The 15,714-nt window shown below is 50.2% G+C and overlaps 1 protein-coding gene across 1 annotated transcript in view; it reads right to left on the minus strand.

Annotated features, from left to right (window-relative positions):
- agbl5 (AGBL carboxypeptidase 5) overlaps window positions 1-15,714 on the minus strand; it is a 191,252-nt gene that overhangs the window by 23,126 nt on the left and 152,412 nt on the right. The window contains 1 exon segment of the mRNA XM_072498931.1: window positions 116-234. Coding sequence (XP_072355032.1) covers window positions 116-234 — 119 coding nt within the window.

Here is a 15,714-nt window from a genome sequence, read left to right on the forward strand (position 1 = left end):
TTCCCCATAACTTCATTTTGTGCTCAAACCCTGGAATGGGACTTGAACCAAGAACATTCCAGACCCACAGGCGAGAGTGTTACCACTGAACCATAGCTGACAAGTTTGCAAATACCTTCTCAGAAATATCCAGTTGTGTTTCTGCTTCACTATTAATGTTGAATACAGAGTCTTCAGAACTACATTTCAATGCTGATGGAGTCATAGTCATTGCAGAACAATCCAATATGCTACCTGTCAAGAAAGAGAATGCACTGATTATTTTCCATTCTTACCGCTGCACAAATTAAGAGCAAACCATTTGTGAACATTTAAATTCCAAGCTGCTACTTCTTACATATAAAATTATGAAGGGAATAAATTGGATAGATGCGGGCAGGTTGTTTCCACTGGCAGGTGAGAGCAGAACTAGGGGGCATAGCCTCAAAATAAGGGGAAGTAGATTTAGGGCTGAGTTTAGGAGGAACTTCTTCACCCAAAGGGTTGTGAATCTATGGAATTCCTTGCCCAGTGAAGCAGTAGAGGCTCCTTCATTAAATGTTTTTACGATAAAGAAAGATAGTTTTTTGAAGAATAAAGGGATTAAGGGTTATGGTGTTCGGGCCGGAAAGTGGAGCTGAGTCCACAAAAGATCAGCCATGATCTCATTGAATGGCGGAGCAGGCTCGAGGGGCCAGATGGCCTACTCCTGCTTCTAGTTCTTATGTTCTTCAATATTTGAACCCAAAACTTTGAAAATTAATATTGCTGAAATAATCTTTAGAATGATTATCTTATTTCCTCTTCATCCATCCCTAATCTTCCAATTATTGGTCATTCAAGGGCAGTTAATGATTTTCTTGGTGTGGGGGAGGACAAAAAAGAATGGGCATCGATTTTGGATGGGAAGGACCCTCCATCTGTAGACCCCTTCCGACTGTTGGCAGTACCTTCAGGTCCAATGGCAGCTGCACCGCTCTCGCTCCCATGACATTCCTCCAACACCCTGATTGTCCCTTTTGCCCATTCCCACCGCCAGGTTTTCCCTATCCTCCCTGTCCTGGGACCCCTTACAGTGCCTGGGCGGCACGGTAGCACAGTGGTTAGCACTGTTGCTTCACAGTCCCAGGGTCCAAGGTTCAATTCCCGGCTTGGGTCACTGTCTGTGCGGAGTCTGCACGTTCTCCCCGTATCTGCTTGGGTTTCCTCCAGATGCTCCGGTTTCCTCCCACAAGTCCCAAAAGATGTGCTGTTAGGTGAATTCGACATTCTGAATTCTCCCTCTGTGTACCAGAACAGGCGCCGGAATGTGGCAACTAGGCGCTTTTCACAGTAACTTCATTGCAGTGTTAATGTAAGCCTACTTGTGACAATAAAGATTATTATTATTAAACTTGCCTTACTTTCCAGTCCTGGGACTTGGGCTCAGTTATCTTCCTAATGTCCCTCTTCTGCCTTCTGCAGCTCTAGCCACTGCAGGGGCTGGAGACCCCCCAGCCAATCAGATTGCCCGGCAGCTCTCTAAGGCAGGACTTCCTCCCGAGTGATGGGCACGAGTCCCGCCTGCAGCCAACTGATGATGCTGATTCGAGCGTGAAATGGGCTGTGGAACACTCAGCACCGTTGGAGATATGTTCTCTGCCACCTCTTTGGATGGTGGGGAATGGAAGCCCCGCCATCCGAAAAATTCAGGCCATAAAGTTGATTATACATGTAGATCTCCATGCTAGATTGGATGAATAAACCTGACACCACAGGGTTGTAAAGTCAGCATTTTGATTTTCATTCAGCAAGAGTGATGACTTTAATTGCAGATACAGAAAACTGCAGTCATCATGATTCCTTTGCCAGAATCTTAAAATCAGATGCCAATGCTTCTCCAGCTACAAAGGATTTGATGGTATAGTCAGATCCAGCTCCCATGTGCCCCATTTTGATGTTTGTACACATTTGAGTACATGTCAGGGAACACTAGGGTTAATTTTGTGATACAAGCAGGTAACTTGGGTGAGAAATCCAATCTGCAATGCTGCAGTCCCATCTCTGCTCTGCTTCTTTGTGTAGTTTTCCAGGTTGAGTCTCGTAATTACCCCAGTTCTATAGGCAGAGTCAAACTTAGTGGATTCAGATTGCAAAGATGACACCAATGATGAATGAATCTTCCCCACTTGACTTTACATTCCATTCCTGACAGCACTTAATGGAGCTAAAGAAGAGTGCACTGAGAACAGATATCCAAAAACGGGAATTTACACGAGTGGGAGTTTTTTTTTTTTTTTTTTTAAATAATATTTTATTGAAAATTTTTGGTCAACCAACACAGTACATTGTGCATCCTTTACACAACATTATAACAATACAGATAATAATGACCTTTTTTATTTAAACAAGAACAAAAGAAAACAACAACAAATAAATAAATATTAAATAACAAAAAATAAAAACTAGCCCTAATTGGCAACTGCCTTGCCTCAGGCCACGGCCACAACCCCCCCCCCCCCCCCCCCCCCCCCCCCCCCCCCCCCCACCCCCCAAGTCCTGGGCTGCTGCTGCTGCCTTCTTTGTTCTCCCTATCTATCTTTCCGCAAGATATTCGACGAACGGTTGCCACCGCCTAGTAAACCCTTGAGCCGACCCCCTTAGGACGAACTTAATCCGCTCTAACTTTATGAACCCCGCCATATCATTTATCCAGGTCTCCACCCCCGGGGGCTTGGCTTCTTTCCACATTAGCAATATTCTGCGCCGGCTACTAGGGACGCAAAGGCCAAAACATCGGCCTCTCTCGCCTCCTGCACTCCCGGCTCTTGTGCAACCCCAAATATAGCCAACCCCCAGCTTGGTTCGACCCGGACTCCTACTACTTTCGAAAGCACCTTTGTCACCCCCATCCAAAACCCTGTAGTGCCGGGCATGACCAAAACATATGGGTATGATTCGCTGGGCTTCTCGAGCACCTCGCACACCTATCCTCCACCCCAAAAATTTACTGAGCCGTGTTCCAGTCATATGTGCCCTGTGTAATACCTTAAACTGAATCAGCGTAGCCTGGCGCACGAGGACGACGAGTTTACCCTGTTTAGGGCATCTGCCCACATCCCCTCCTCAATCTCCTCCCCTAGCTCTTCTTCCCATTTCCCTTTTAGGTTCGTCCATCATAGTCTCCCCTTCGTCTCTCATTTCCCTATATATATCCGACACCTTACCGTCCCCCACCCATTTCTTTGAGATGACTCTGTCCTGCACCTCTTGTGTCGGGAGCTGCGGGAATTCCCTCACCTGCTGCCTCGCAAAAGCCCTCAATTGCATGTACCTGAATGCATTCCCTTGGGGCAACCCATATTTCTCGGTCAGCGCTCCCAGACTCGCAAACTTCCCATCCACAAATAGATCTTTCAATTGCGTTATACCTGCTCTTTGCCACATTCCATATCCCCCATCCATTCCCCCCGGGGCAAACCTATGGTTGTTTCTTATCGAGGACCCCCCCAGTGCTCCGGTCTTTCCCCTATGTCGTCTCCACTGTCCCCAAATCTTCAGTGTAGCTACCACCACCGGACTCGTGGTATAGTTCCTTGGTGAGAACGGCAATGGGCTGTCACCATAGCCTGCAGGCTGGTCCCCCTACAGGAACGCCCTCTCTAATCTCTTCCACGCCGCTCCTTCCTCCTCTCCCATCCACTTACTCACCATTGAAATATTAGCGGCCCAATAATACTCACTTAGGCTCGGTAGTGCCAGCCCCCCCCTATCCCTACTACGCTGTAAGAATCCCTTCCTCACTCTCGGAGTCTTCCCGGCCCAAACAAAACCCATAATACTCTTTTCTATCCTTTTGAAAAAAGCCTTCGTGATCACCACCGGGAGACACTGAAACACAAAAAGGAATCTCGGGAGGACCACCATCTTAACTGCCTGCACCCTCCCTGCCATTGACAATGCTACCATGTCCCATCTCTTGAAATCTTCCTCCATCTGTTCCACCAACCGCGTCAAATTTAGCCTGTGCAATGTGCCCCAATTCTTAGCTATCTGGATCCCCAGGTAACGAAAGTCTCTTGTTACCTTTCCTCAACGGTAGGTCTTCTATTTCTCTACTCTGCTCCCTGGATGCACCACAACAGCTCACTCTTTCCCATGTTCAATTTATACCCTGAAAAATCCCCAAACTCCCCAAGTATCCGCATTATTTCTGGCATCCCTCCGCTGGATCCGCCACATATAGTAGCAGATCATCCGCATATAAAGATACCCGGTGTTCTTCTCCTCCCCTAAGTATTCCCCTCCATCCCTTGGAACCTCTCAGCGCTATCGCCTGGGGCTCAATCGCCAGTGCAAACAGTAATGGGGACAGAGGACATCCCTGCCTTGTCCCTCTATGGAGCCGAAAATATGCCGATCCCCGTCCATTCGTGACCACACTCGCCACTGGGGCCCTATACAACAGCTGCACCCATCTAACATACCCCTCTCCGAACCCAAATCTCCTCAACACCTCCCACAGATAATCCCACTCCACTCTATCAAATGCTTTCTCGGCATCCATCGCCACTACTATCTCCGTTTCACCCTCTGGTGGGGCCATCATCATTACCCCTAACAACCTCCGTATGTTCGTGTTCAGCTGTCTCCCCTTCACAAACCCAGTTTGGTCCTCATGAACCACCCCCGGGACACATTCCTCTATTCTCATTGCCATTACCTTGGCCAAGACCTTGGCATCTACATTGAGGAGGGAGATTGGTCTGTAGGACCCCGCATTGTAGCGGATCCTTTTCCTTCTTTAAAAGAAGCGATATCGTTGCTTCTGACATAGTCGGGGGCAGTTGTCCCCTTTCCTTTGCCTCGTTGAAGGTCCTCGTCAGTAGCGGGGCGAGCAAGTCCAAATATTTTCTGTAAAATTCAACTGGAATCCGTCCGGTCCCGGGGCCTTTCCCGTCTGCATGTTCCTAATTCCTTTCACCACTTCTTCTACCGTGATCTGTGCTCCCAATCCCATCCTTTCCTGCTCTTCCACCTTGGGAATTTCCAGCCGATCCAAAAACTCCATCATTCTCTCCCTCCCATCCGGGGGTTGAGCTTCATACAATTTTTATAAAATGTCTTAAACACTTCATTCACTCTCTCCGCTCCCGCTCCGTCTCTCCATCTTCGTCTCTCACCCCCCTATTTCCCTCGCTGCTCCTCTTTTCCTCAATTGTGTGCCAGCAATCTGCTCGCCTTCTCTCCATATTCATACTGTACACCCTGCGCCTTCCTCCATTGTGCCTCTGCAGTGCCTGTGGTCAGCAAGTCAAATTCCACATGCAGCCTTTGCTTTCCCTATACAGTCCCTCCTCCGGGGCTTCCGCATACTGTCTGTCCACCCTCAAAAGTTCTTGCAACAACCGCTCCCGTTCCTTACTCTCCTGCTTCCCTTTATGTGTCCTTATTGATATCAGCTCCCCCCTAACCACCGCCTTCAACGCCTCCCAGACCACTCCCACCTGAACCTCCCCCATTGTCATTGAGTTCCAAGTACTTTTCAATGCATCCCTCACCCTTAAGCACACCCCCCTCATCCGCCATTAGTCCCATATCCATTCTCCAGGGTGGACGCCCTCTTGTTTCCTCCCCTATCTCCAAGTCTACCCAGTGTGGGGCATGATCCGAAATGGCTATAGCCGTATATTCCGTTCCCCTCACCCTCGGGATCAATGCCCTACCCAACACAAAAAAGTCTATGCGTGAATAGACTTTATGGACATAGGAGAAAAACGAGAACTCCTTACTCCTAGGTCTACTGAATCTCCACGGGTCCACCCCTCCCATCTGCTCCATAAAATCCTTAAGCACCTTGGCTGCTGCCGGCCTCCTACCAGTCCTGGACTTCGACCTATCCAGCCTTGGTTCCAACACCGTGTTAAAGTCTCCCCCCATTATCAGCTTTCCGGTCTCTAGGTCTGGGATGCGTCCTAGCATTCGCCTCATAAAATTGGCATCGTCCCAATTCGGGGCATACACGTTTACCAACACCACCATCTCTCCCTGTAATTTGCCACTCACCATCACGTATCTGCCCCCGTTATCCGCCACTATAGTCTTTGCCTCGAACATTACCCGCTTCCCCACTAATATAGCCACCCCCCTGTTTTTCGCATCCAGCCCCGAATGGAACACCTGCCCTACCCATCCTTTGCGCAACCTAACCTGATTTATCAGTTTCAGGTGCGTTTCCTGTAACATGACCACATCTGCTTTAAGTTTCTTAAGGTGTGCGAGTACTCGTGCCCTCTTTATCGGCCCGTTAAGCCCCCTCACGTTCCACGTGATCAGCCGAGTTGGGGGCTTCCCACCACCCCCCCTTGCCGGTTAGCCATCATCTTTTTCCAGCTTCTCGCCCAGTTCCCACGCGGCCTGTATTTCTCCCAGACGGTGCCCCCCCGCCCATCCTTTCCCGCACCCACTCCCCCCTTTCCCCAGCAGCAGCAACCCAGTAATTCCCCTCCCCCCCCCACCCCCCGCTAGACCCCCGCTAGCGTAATTACTCCCCCCATGTTGCTCCCAGAAGTCAGCAAACTCTGGCTGACCTCGGCTTCCCCCCGTGATCACGGCTCGCCCCGTGCGCGCCCCCTCCTTCCTGCTTCTCTATTCCCGCCATAATTATCATAGCGCGGGAACCAAGCCCGCGCCTCTCCCTCGGCCCCGCCTCCCATGGCCAACGCCCCATCTCCCCATCTCCTCTCCCTCCCCACCTCCCCCCATCACCACCCGTGGGAGAAAGAAAAGTTACCATACCGCAGGATTAATCATACAATCCCTCTTCGCCCCCCCCCCCCCCACTCGTCCCACCACTTTGTCCAAACGTTCATTTTCGTAGTCCAATCATTCCAATTTTTCTTCTACAATAAAAGTCCACGCTTCATCCGCCGTCTCAAAGTAGTGGTGCCTCCCTTGATATGTGACCCACAGTCTTGCCGGTTGCAGCATTCCAAACTTTATCTTTTTTTTGTGAAGTACCGCTTTGGCCGATTAAAGCTCGCCCTCCTTCTCGCCACCTCCGCACTCCAATCTTGATAGACGCGGATCACCGCGTTCTCCCATTTACTACACCGAGTTTTCTTCGCCCATCTAAGGACCATTTCTCTATCCTTAAAACGGAGAAATCTCACCACTATGGCTCTGGAGCTTCTCCTGCTCTCGGTCCTCGCACCATAACTCGGTATGCTCCCTCCACCTCCAACGGACCCGTCGGGGCCTCCACTCCCATTAACGAGTGCAGCATCGTGCTCACATATGCCCCGACGTCCGCCCCCTCCACACCTTCAGGAAGGCCAAGAATCCTCAAGTTGTTCCTCCTTGCGTTATTTTCCAGTGCCTCCAACCTCTCCACAGATCGTTTCTGGTGTGCCTCCTGTATCTCCGACTTCACCACCAGGCCCTGTATGTCGTTTCATTCTCTGCTGCTTTCGCCTTCACGACCCGAAGCTCCTGCTCCTGGGTCTTTTGTTCCTCTTTCAGCCCTTCAATCGCCTGTAATATCGGGGCAACAACTCTTTCTTCATTTCCTTTTTTATCTCCTCCACGCAGTGTTTCAAAAACTCTTGTTGTTCAGGGCCCCATATGAAACTGCCACCTTCCGACGCCATCTTGGTTTCTGCTTGCCTTCCTTGCCGTTGTTCCAAAGGATCCGCTGCAATCCGGCCACTTTCCTCTCCTTTTTCATCCGTGTCCAGGGGGAACACCCTTCTGGTTTACCGCACGGTGTTTTCAGCCGTTAAAATTGCCGTTGGGGCTCCTATCAAGAGCCCAAAAGTCCATTTCACAGGGAGCTGCCGAAACGTACGACTCAGCTGGTCATCGCCGCACCCGGAAGCCCCCACGAGTGGGAGTTTAACAGAGAGTGGGAAGTAAACAGCATGTAGTGGAAAAAATTGGCTTTTCATCCCAACAGGTAACCATTTACAAAGCTATGTGGGAATGCAAACTATGGGACACAAAAGAAATTGCGAAGAGATGTAGACAGTTTAAATGGGTGGGGAAAAGTAAAATGTGAGGAAGTGTGAGGTTATTCACTTTGGTAGTAAAAATGAAAAGCCAGAATATTTTCAAAAGACATGAAACTTATAAATGTTGATGTTCAAAAGGACCCCATATCAAGAGCACAGAAAGTTAGCAGGCAGGTACAGCAAGCAATTCAGAAAATTGCATGTTGGCCGTTACACGTTGGCATGCTGGGGGGGGGGGGGATAAGAAATTATTGCTTCAACAGTACAGGGCTTTGGTGACAATGCACATTTTAGGTCTCCATATTTAAGGAGGGGTGTACTTGCATTGGAGCCAGTACAATGAAGGTTCACTAGATGGGAATAAGGTCCTATGCCGAGAGGCTAAGTAAATTAGGCCTGTATTCTCTGGAGTTAGAAGAATGAGAGGTAATGTCAGTGGAATATAAAAGATTCTAGAAGTGTCTTGATACAGTAGACACAGAAGTAGTTTCCCTGACAGAGGACACCGGGGCACAGTCTCAGAAAGGAGGTGGTGGTGTAATGGTACTATCGCTGGACTAGTGATCCAGAGAACCAGGCTAATGATCTTGGATCGCGGGTTCGAATCCTACAATAAAATGTGCTAGAATTTAGACTCAATAAAATATCTGTAATTGTAAGTTTAATGATGACCATTGTTGTAAAAACCCATCTGGCTTACTAATGTCTCTTGGGGAAGGAAATCTGCCACCTTTACCTGGTCTGGCCTTCGGTGACTCCAGACCTACAGCAGTGTGGTTGACTCTTAAATGGCATAGCAAGCCACTCAGTTGCATCAACCCAGGCAACGGAAAGGACAACGGCAAACCCAGCCCTGTTGACCCTGCAAAGTCCTCCTTACCAATGTCTGGGAGCTTGTGCCAAAGTTGGGAGAGCACTTACTCAGCAATAACCTGCTCACTGATGCTCAATTTGGGTTCCTCTAGTGTCACAGCTCCTGACATCAATGCAGCATTGGTTCAAACATGGACAAAAGAGCTGAATGCTAGATTTGAAGTGAGAATGACTGCTCTTGACATCAAGATAGCATTTGACCAAGTATGGCATCAAGGAGCCCTAACTAAACTGGAGTCAATGGGAATCAGGGGAAAAACACTCCGGTGGTTGAAGTCATACCGAGCACAAAGGAATATGATTGTGGTGGATGGAAGTCAATCATCTCAGCTCCAGGACATCACTTCAGGAGTTCCACACGGTATGGTCCGAGGCCCCACATCTTCAGCTGCTTCATCAGTGACCTCCCTTCCATCATAAGGTCAGAAATAGGGATGTTTGCAGGTGACTGCACAAAGTCCAGCCCCATTCACAACTCCTCAGATAATGAAGCAGTCCATGTCCAAATGCAGCAAGACCTGGACAATATCCAGGCTTGGGTTGACAAGTGGCAAGTAATATTCGCTCCACACAAGTGCCAGTGTAGCCATGTAAAATGGCTGCATTCCGATTAATCTGGCCAAAACCCAGTTTAAAACGGCTAACCCGAAAGACTGCTGGGAAAAGCAGCCAAGAAGACACAAGCAGGCAGCTGCAGACAGTATTGCATATTCAGCTCTGGGAACGTAGCCCAGATCGATACTCAGGGCTATCAACAGCCCATCAACCCAGGTATCCGCAGTTGCATTCAGGACTGTTTACACCTAATCTATTCAGACTCCCAGTTAAATCGGCTATCCCCGGGAACAAATTGCAACATATTAGCAATTGAATACCGGGCCAGACCTGTCGGCGCCTGCAGTGGCCGAAACAAAGACAGGTGAGCGACCACCCCCCGATCGAGGAATCGCCTCACCATTGGACACATCGACCCCAGAGACTGGGGACAGAATCCAATCACTTGGGACTCAGGGTCAAGGGCCGCCCCGGGAGGCGGGAAGCCCCTGGGCCCTATAAAAGTGAAGGTCCAAGTTCAGATCTCTCTCTCAGCTTCGCCTGCTCGAGACCTTCGCAAGACCAGCCACCGGCCACCGTAAGTTTGAATCCAACGATCGCTATCCGGTAGAGACACCTAGCCACCGACCTGTAGCAGCCTTTTGAATCCCGCAGGCCAGATTTGATTGGACAAGCCATTCATTTCCCTGACCTGGTGGGCTCTTCCTAAGTTAAGTATTGGCCAGTAGTGATAGGTTTATTATATAGAAAGTAGTATTAGGGTATTAATATTGCTTGTTGTATATAATAAATGACCGTTGTTTTAATCCTTACTAAGTGGTGTGCTGTGTTATTAATCATAACCTGAACTTGAACCACGTGGCGGTATCATAAAGATACCTGGCAACTCATGAGCAAAGGTGACCTAAACAGAGCAAATAGACCAAGGTTAAAAAGAGCAACACCAGGCAATGATCATCTCCTACACGAGAGGATCTAACCATCGCTCCTTGACAATAAATGGCATTACCATCGCTGAATCTCCCCACAATCAACATCCTGGGGATTACCATTCATCAGAAACTGTGAACTGGACTAGCCATATTAATACTATGGCTATCAAGACTTCTGGAGGCGACCATGGAGTAGGAGGTCGCACATTTGGTAACCCCTGCTCGTGCCGGACCTTTTCCCCCGATTTTTTTCGAACTTTATTTGAAATATCGGGAGTGGATGGGACAGTGAAGAGAATCCCACACCAGTATATGGAGACATGGACCAGAAGTGGTCATAGAAGAAGGAAAAATCGAGCAGAGAAGGCACGTGTAAAACCCACAGCACAGAAAAACATGGCGGAGGTGCAGGGTACTGGCACAGCGGCCCAGTGGTCAATGGAGCAGTTGGTGAAATTTATTCAGGAGGGTTTCGCTAAGCAAAAGGAGGAAGGTCTAAACCCGATCAAGCATCGATCGACCGGGTGGAGCAGGGGGCTGGAAGCCCAAGGTCGGGTGATCCAGAAGGTTGAGGAGAAGGTGGACGAGCACGAGGAATACCTAACTGAGCTGGAGTTACAGGTGGGGCTGATGAGGGATCAGCAGAAAAGGCTGCAGGAGATGGTTGAGGACCTGGAGAACAGGTCCCGTCGACAGAACTTGAGGATCGTCGGCCTCCTGAGGGCTGCAAGGGCCTATGTGGCGAATATGCTCAAGAAGTTAATGGGTGATGGGGGCGTTTGCTCGACCCTTGGATGTGGATAGAGCGCACAGAACGCTTGCGAGGAGACCGCATGTGAACGAGCCGCCGAGGGCAATGGTGGTGCAAATGCAGGAACCGATTTTGCGGTGGGCCAAGCAGACTCAGAGCTGCAAGTGGAAAACAGCATGCAGCGCATCTACCGGGACCTGGATGCGGATCTGGCCAAAAAGAAGAGCGGATTCAACCGAGTAAAGTCGGCCCTTTTTCAAGAAGAATGTGAAGTTCAGGCTGCTATATCCAGCTCGTTTATGGGTCACATTTGAAGATCAGGAACTCTATTTTGAGTCGCCGGATGAGGCAATGGACTTTATTAAAAGTAAAGGACTGGCAGGTGATTGAGGACACTGAGCTCTTGGGACAGGTAATGCTGTATCGATTTTGTTAAGAGTTATTTTCACTTTTGAACTGTATGTGAAATGTTTTTATATTGATTCTTCGGGCTGTTGCTCAGTTTTGTTTGGAGGATGTTTGGCGCCATGGGGGGGGGGAGGGGGGGGTGGGGGAGAGAGCTACCAGGCTAGCTGGGCGGGGTAGCTCACGGAAGCTCAGTGGGGGGGAGCAGATGATAAGTTTGCTAAAGGGGGTTGGAATTTCTGTGCTGTTAATGGGTGGGGGGGGGGGGGGGGGATTGCTCTGCTGACTGGGCAGGATTGTTGCTGGGAGACAAAGGGGAGGTCGAGATGGAGGGCGCCGAAGAGCGCGCCTGCGGGGGCGCAGGGCGCGAGCTGGAGGCTGGCCTAAGAAGGGTGGGGCGGGTGCGAGATGCCTCCCGGTCAGGCTGATCACGTGGAATGTTAGAGGGCTGAATGGGCCGGTAAGAGGGCTCGCGTGCTCTTGCATTTGAGGGGACTGAAGACGGGCATGGCAATGCTACAGGAGACACACCTGAGGGTAACAGATCATACCAGATTGAGGAAGGGGTGGGTCAGGCAGGTATTTCACTCGGGTTTGACTCTAAGACTAGGGGTGTCGCTATCCTGATTAATAAACGGGTTGTCATTTGAGGCGGGGAAAATAGTTACGGATATGGGGAGCAGGTATATCATGGTCAGCGGGAAGCTGGAGAGGATGCCGGTGGTGCTCGTGAATGTCTACGCACCAACTGGGATGATGCGGAGTTTATAAGACGGTTGTTAGAGAGATCCCGGACCTTGATTCCCACAAGCTGATCATGGGGGGACTTTAATATGGTCATTGATCAAGGTTGGACCGTCCGAGCTCAAGACAGGGAGGCGATGGCGAAGGAACTAAAGGGTTCATGGAGCAGATGGTTAAACCCATGGAGATTTGGTCGGCGAAGAGCGAAGGAGTTTTCTTTCTTTTCGCATGTACATAAAGTATACTCCTGGGCAGGGCTGTACTGGCGGGGTGATTGATACGAGTATTCAGCGATTGCTGTGTTGGACCCATGCCCCACATTGGGTGGATTTACAGATGTGCAAGGAAGGGGGGTCAGCGACCGCAGTGAGATTGGACCTAGGACTGTTAGCGGACGAGGGGGTATGCGGGCATGAGGGAGTCCACCCAGAACTATCTAGAAATAAACAACATGGGGGTAGTCTCGGCAGCAATGGTTTGGGAAGCGCTGAAGGCAGTGGTATGAGGGGAGCCAATATCTATACAGGCCACAGGAGGGAAGGTGGAGAGAGCAGAGATAGATAGGTTGGTTGGGGAAAATACTCCAGGTAGCCAGGAGATACGCGGAGGCCCCAGAGGCAGGGGTTATTGAAGGAGCGGCGGAAGCTACAGATGAAGTTTGGTCTGTTGTCTACAGGGAAGGCGGTGAGCAGCAGAGGAAGGCGAGAGGGACGATATATGAGTATGGAGAGAAGGCCAGCAGAATGCTCACACATCAGCTAAGGAAAAGGGTGGCGGCCAGGGAGATAGGTAGAGTGAAGGACAGAGCTGGGAACACAGTCTTGGACCCAACAGGGGGTGAACGGGGTGTTTAAGGAGTTTTACAGCCGGCTATATGGGTTGGAGCCCCCAGCTGGGGTGGAAGGGATGAGGCAGTTTCTGGAGGGCTGGACCAGATGGGGTTTGTTAAGGGCAGACAGCTAAAGGTCAACATTAGAAGGCCTCTTAAACGTGATCATGATGCCCCCAGAGGGGGAGGGAGGTGGATGTAGAACATAGAACATACAGTGCAGAAGGAGGCCATTCGGGCCATCGAGTCTGCACCGAACCACTTAAGCCCTCACTTCCATCCTATCCCCATAACCCAATAACCCCTCCGAAGTAATGGTCACGATGGATGTAGAAAAGGCCTTCGACCGGGTGGAATGGAACTATTTGTGGGAGGTGTTGGGCGGTTCGGGTTTGGGCGGGGCTTTATTGATTGGGTCCGGTTGTTGTACCAGGCACTGGTGGCGAGTGTCCGAACAAATTGGTTGACGTCGGACTATTTTAATTGCACCAGGGGACTAGGCAAGGATGCCCCCTCTCCCACTGCTGTTCGCTTTGGCCATCGAGCCACTGGCAATGGCGCTAAGAGCTTCAAGGGACTGGAAGGGCTGGTCTGAGGGTGGGTAGAACACAGGGTCTCGCTATACGCAACGACCTGCTCCTGTATATTTCTGACCCATTCGGGGGGATGGTAGAGATTGAGGATTTTAGGGGAATTTGGCCGGTTTCCCGGGTACAAATTGAATATGGGGAAAGCAAGATGTTTGCGATCTAGGCAAGGGGGCAGGAGAGGAGATTGGGAGAGCTGCCATTCAGAGTGGTGGGAGAGAGCTTCCGTTATTTGGGAATCCAGGTGGCACAGGACTGGGGCTGTTACATAAACTAAATTTGACCCGGCTAGTAGAACAGATGAAGGAGGACTTTCGAATGTGGGACATGCTCCCGCTGCCACTGGCCGTGAAAATTATGGTACTCCCGAGATTTCGGTTTGTTTTTCAGTGCCTCGCCATCTTTATCCCAAGATCCTTTTTTAAACGGGGCAAACAAGGTGATTTCAGGTTTTGTGTGGGGGCAAAACTCCGCGAGTGAAGAAAGTGTTGCTGGAGCGTGGCCGAGGGGAGGTGGATTGGCGCTGCCAAACTTTAGAAACTATTACTGGGCGGCAAATATAGCCATGGTTAGGAAGTGGGTAGTAGTGGGGGGGGGGTCGGTATGGAGCCGGTATGGGAGCGAGGAGAGGCGGCATCATGCAAGGACACAAGTTTGGGGGCATTGGTAACGGCACCTCTGCCGTTCTCGCTGGCCCAGTACTCTACAAGCCTGGTGGTAGTGCCGGCCCTGAGAGTCTGGGGGCAGTGGAGGAAGTATATGAGAGTGGAGGGAGCATCGGTCTGGGCTCCAATCGGCAATAACTATTGGTTTGTACCGGGAAGGCTGGATGGGGGGTTTCGGAGATGGCGGAGAGCAGGGGATTAAGAGGATGGGGCGTCTATTTATAGATGGGAGCTTCCCCTGTTTGAAGGATTTAGAGAAGAAATTTGAACTGCCAGCAGGCAATGGATTCAGATATCTGCAGGTATGGGATTTTTTGCGAAGGCAAGTTTCGACCTTTCCGACCGCCACGAAGGATACAGCACAGGGTAGTTTCCAGAACGGGAGTGGGAGAGGGGAAGGTTTCGGATATTTATAAAGAACTCATGGAGTCGGAGGATACACAGACAGAGGAGCTAAAGTGCAAATGGGAACATGAACTGGGGGGGGGGGGGGGGGGGAATAGAGGCAGGTCTTTGGGCGGATGCGTTGAGCAGAGTCAACTCGTCCTCATCATGTGCCAGGCTCAGCCTGATTCAGTTTAACGTCGTCATCGGGCGCACATGACAGTGGCCCGGATGAGCAAGTTTTTTGGGATAGAGGACAGGTGTGCGAGATGTGCGGGAGGACCAGCGAACCATGTCCATATGTTTTGGGCATGTCCGAAGCTTAGGGGGTTTTGGCAGGGTTTTACAGATGTCATGTCCACGGTGTTTAAAAACAAAGGTGGTGCGGAGTCCAGAGGCGGCGATTTTCGGAGTGTCGGAAGATCCGGGAGTCCAGGGGGTGAGAGAGGCTGACGTCTTGGTCTTTGCCTCCTTGGTAGCCTGGAGACAGATATTGTTATCGTGGAGGGACTCGAAGCCCCCGAGACTTGAGAAAATAAAGTTCGCCCTAAGAGGGTCAATGCTAGGATTCGTCCGGAAGTGGCAGCCGTTTGTCGACTTCTTTGGAGAAAACTGTCAGCAGAGGTGGGGGAGAGTTATTGTTTAGAGGAGGTGGGACTTGTGAGGGAGGGAGGCAGTCTTTGCACTGTGTTTATATTTGTATTTGTACTGTTTACTGTTATTATTATAAACGCCTTAATAAAATGTTTTTTTTTTTAATCTACTGTGGCTATTAGGGCAGATCAAACTAAGAATCCTCGCGGGTATTTCACCTCCTGACCTCCCAAAGCCTGTCCACCATCTACAAGGCACAAGTCAGGAGTGTGATAGAATACTCTCCACTTGGCTGGGTGAGTGCAACTCCAACAACATTCAAGAAGCTCAACATCATCCAGGTCAAAGCATCCCACTTGATTCCTCCCCCTTCCACTAACATTCAATCCTCCACCACCGATGAACAGTAGCTGCAGTGTGTACCATCT

Source organism: Scyliorhinus torazame, chromosome 4 (genome assembly GCF_047496885.1).
Source record: "Scyliorhinus torazame isolate Kashiwa2021f chromosome 4, sScyTor2.1, whole genome shotgun sequence".
Classification (NCBI taxonomy): domain Eukaryota; kingdom Metazoa; phylum Chordata; class Chondrichthyes; order Carcharhiniformes; family Scyliorhinidae; genus Scyliorhinus; species Scyliorhinus torazame.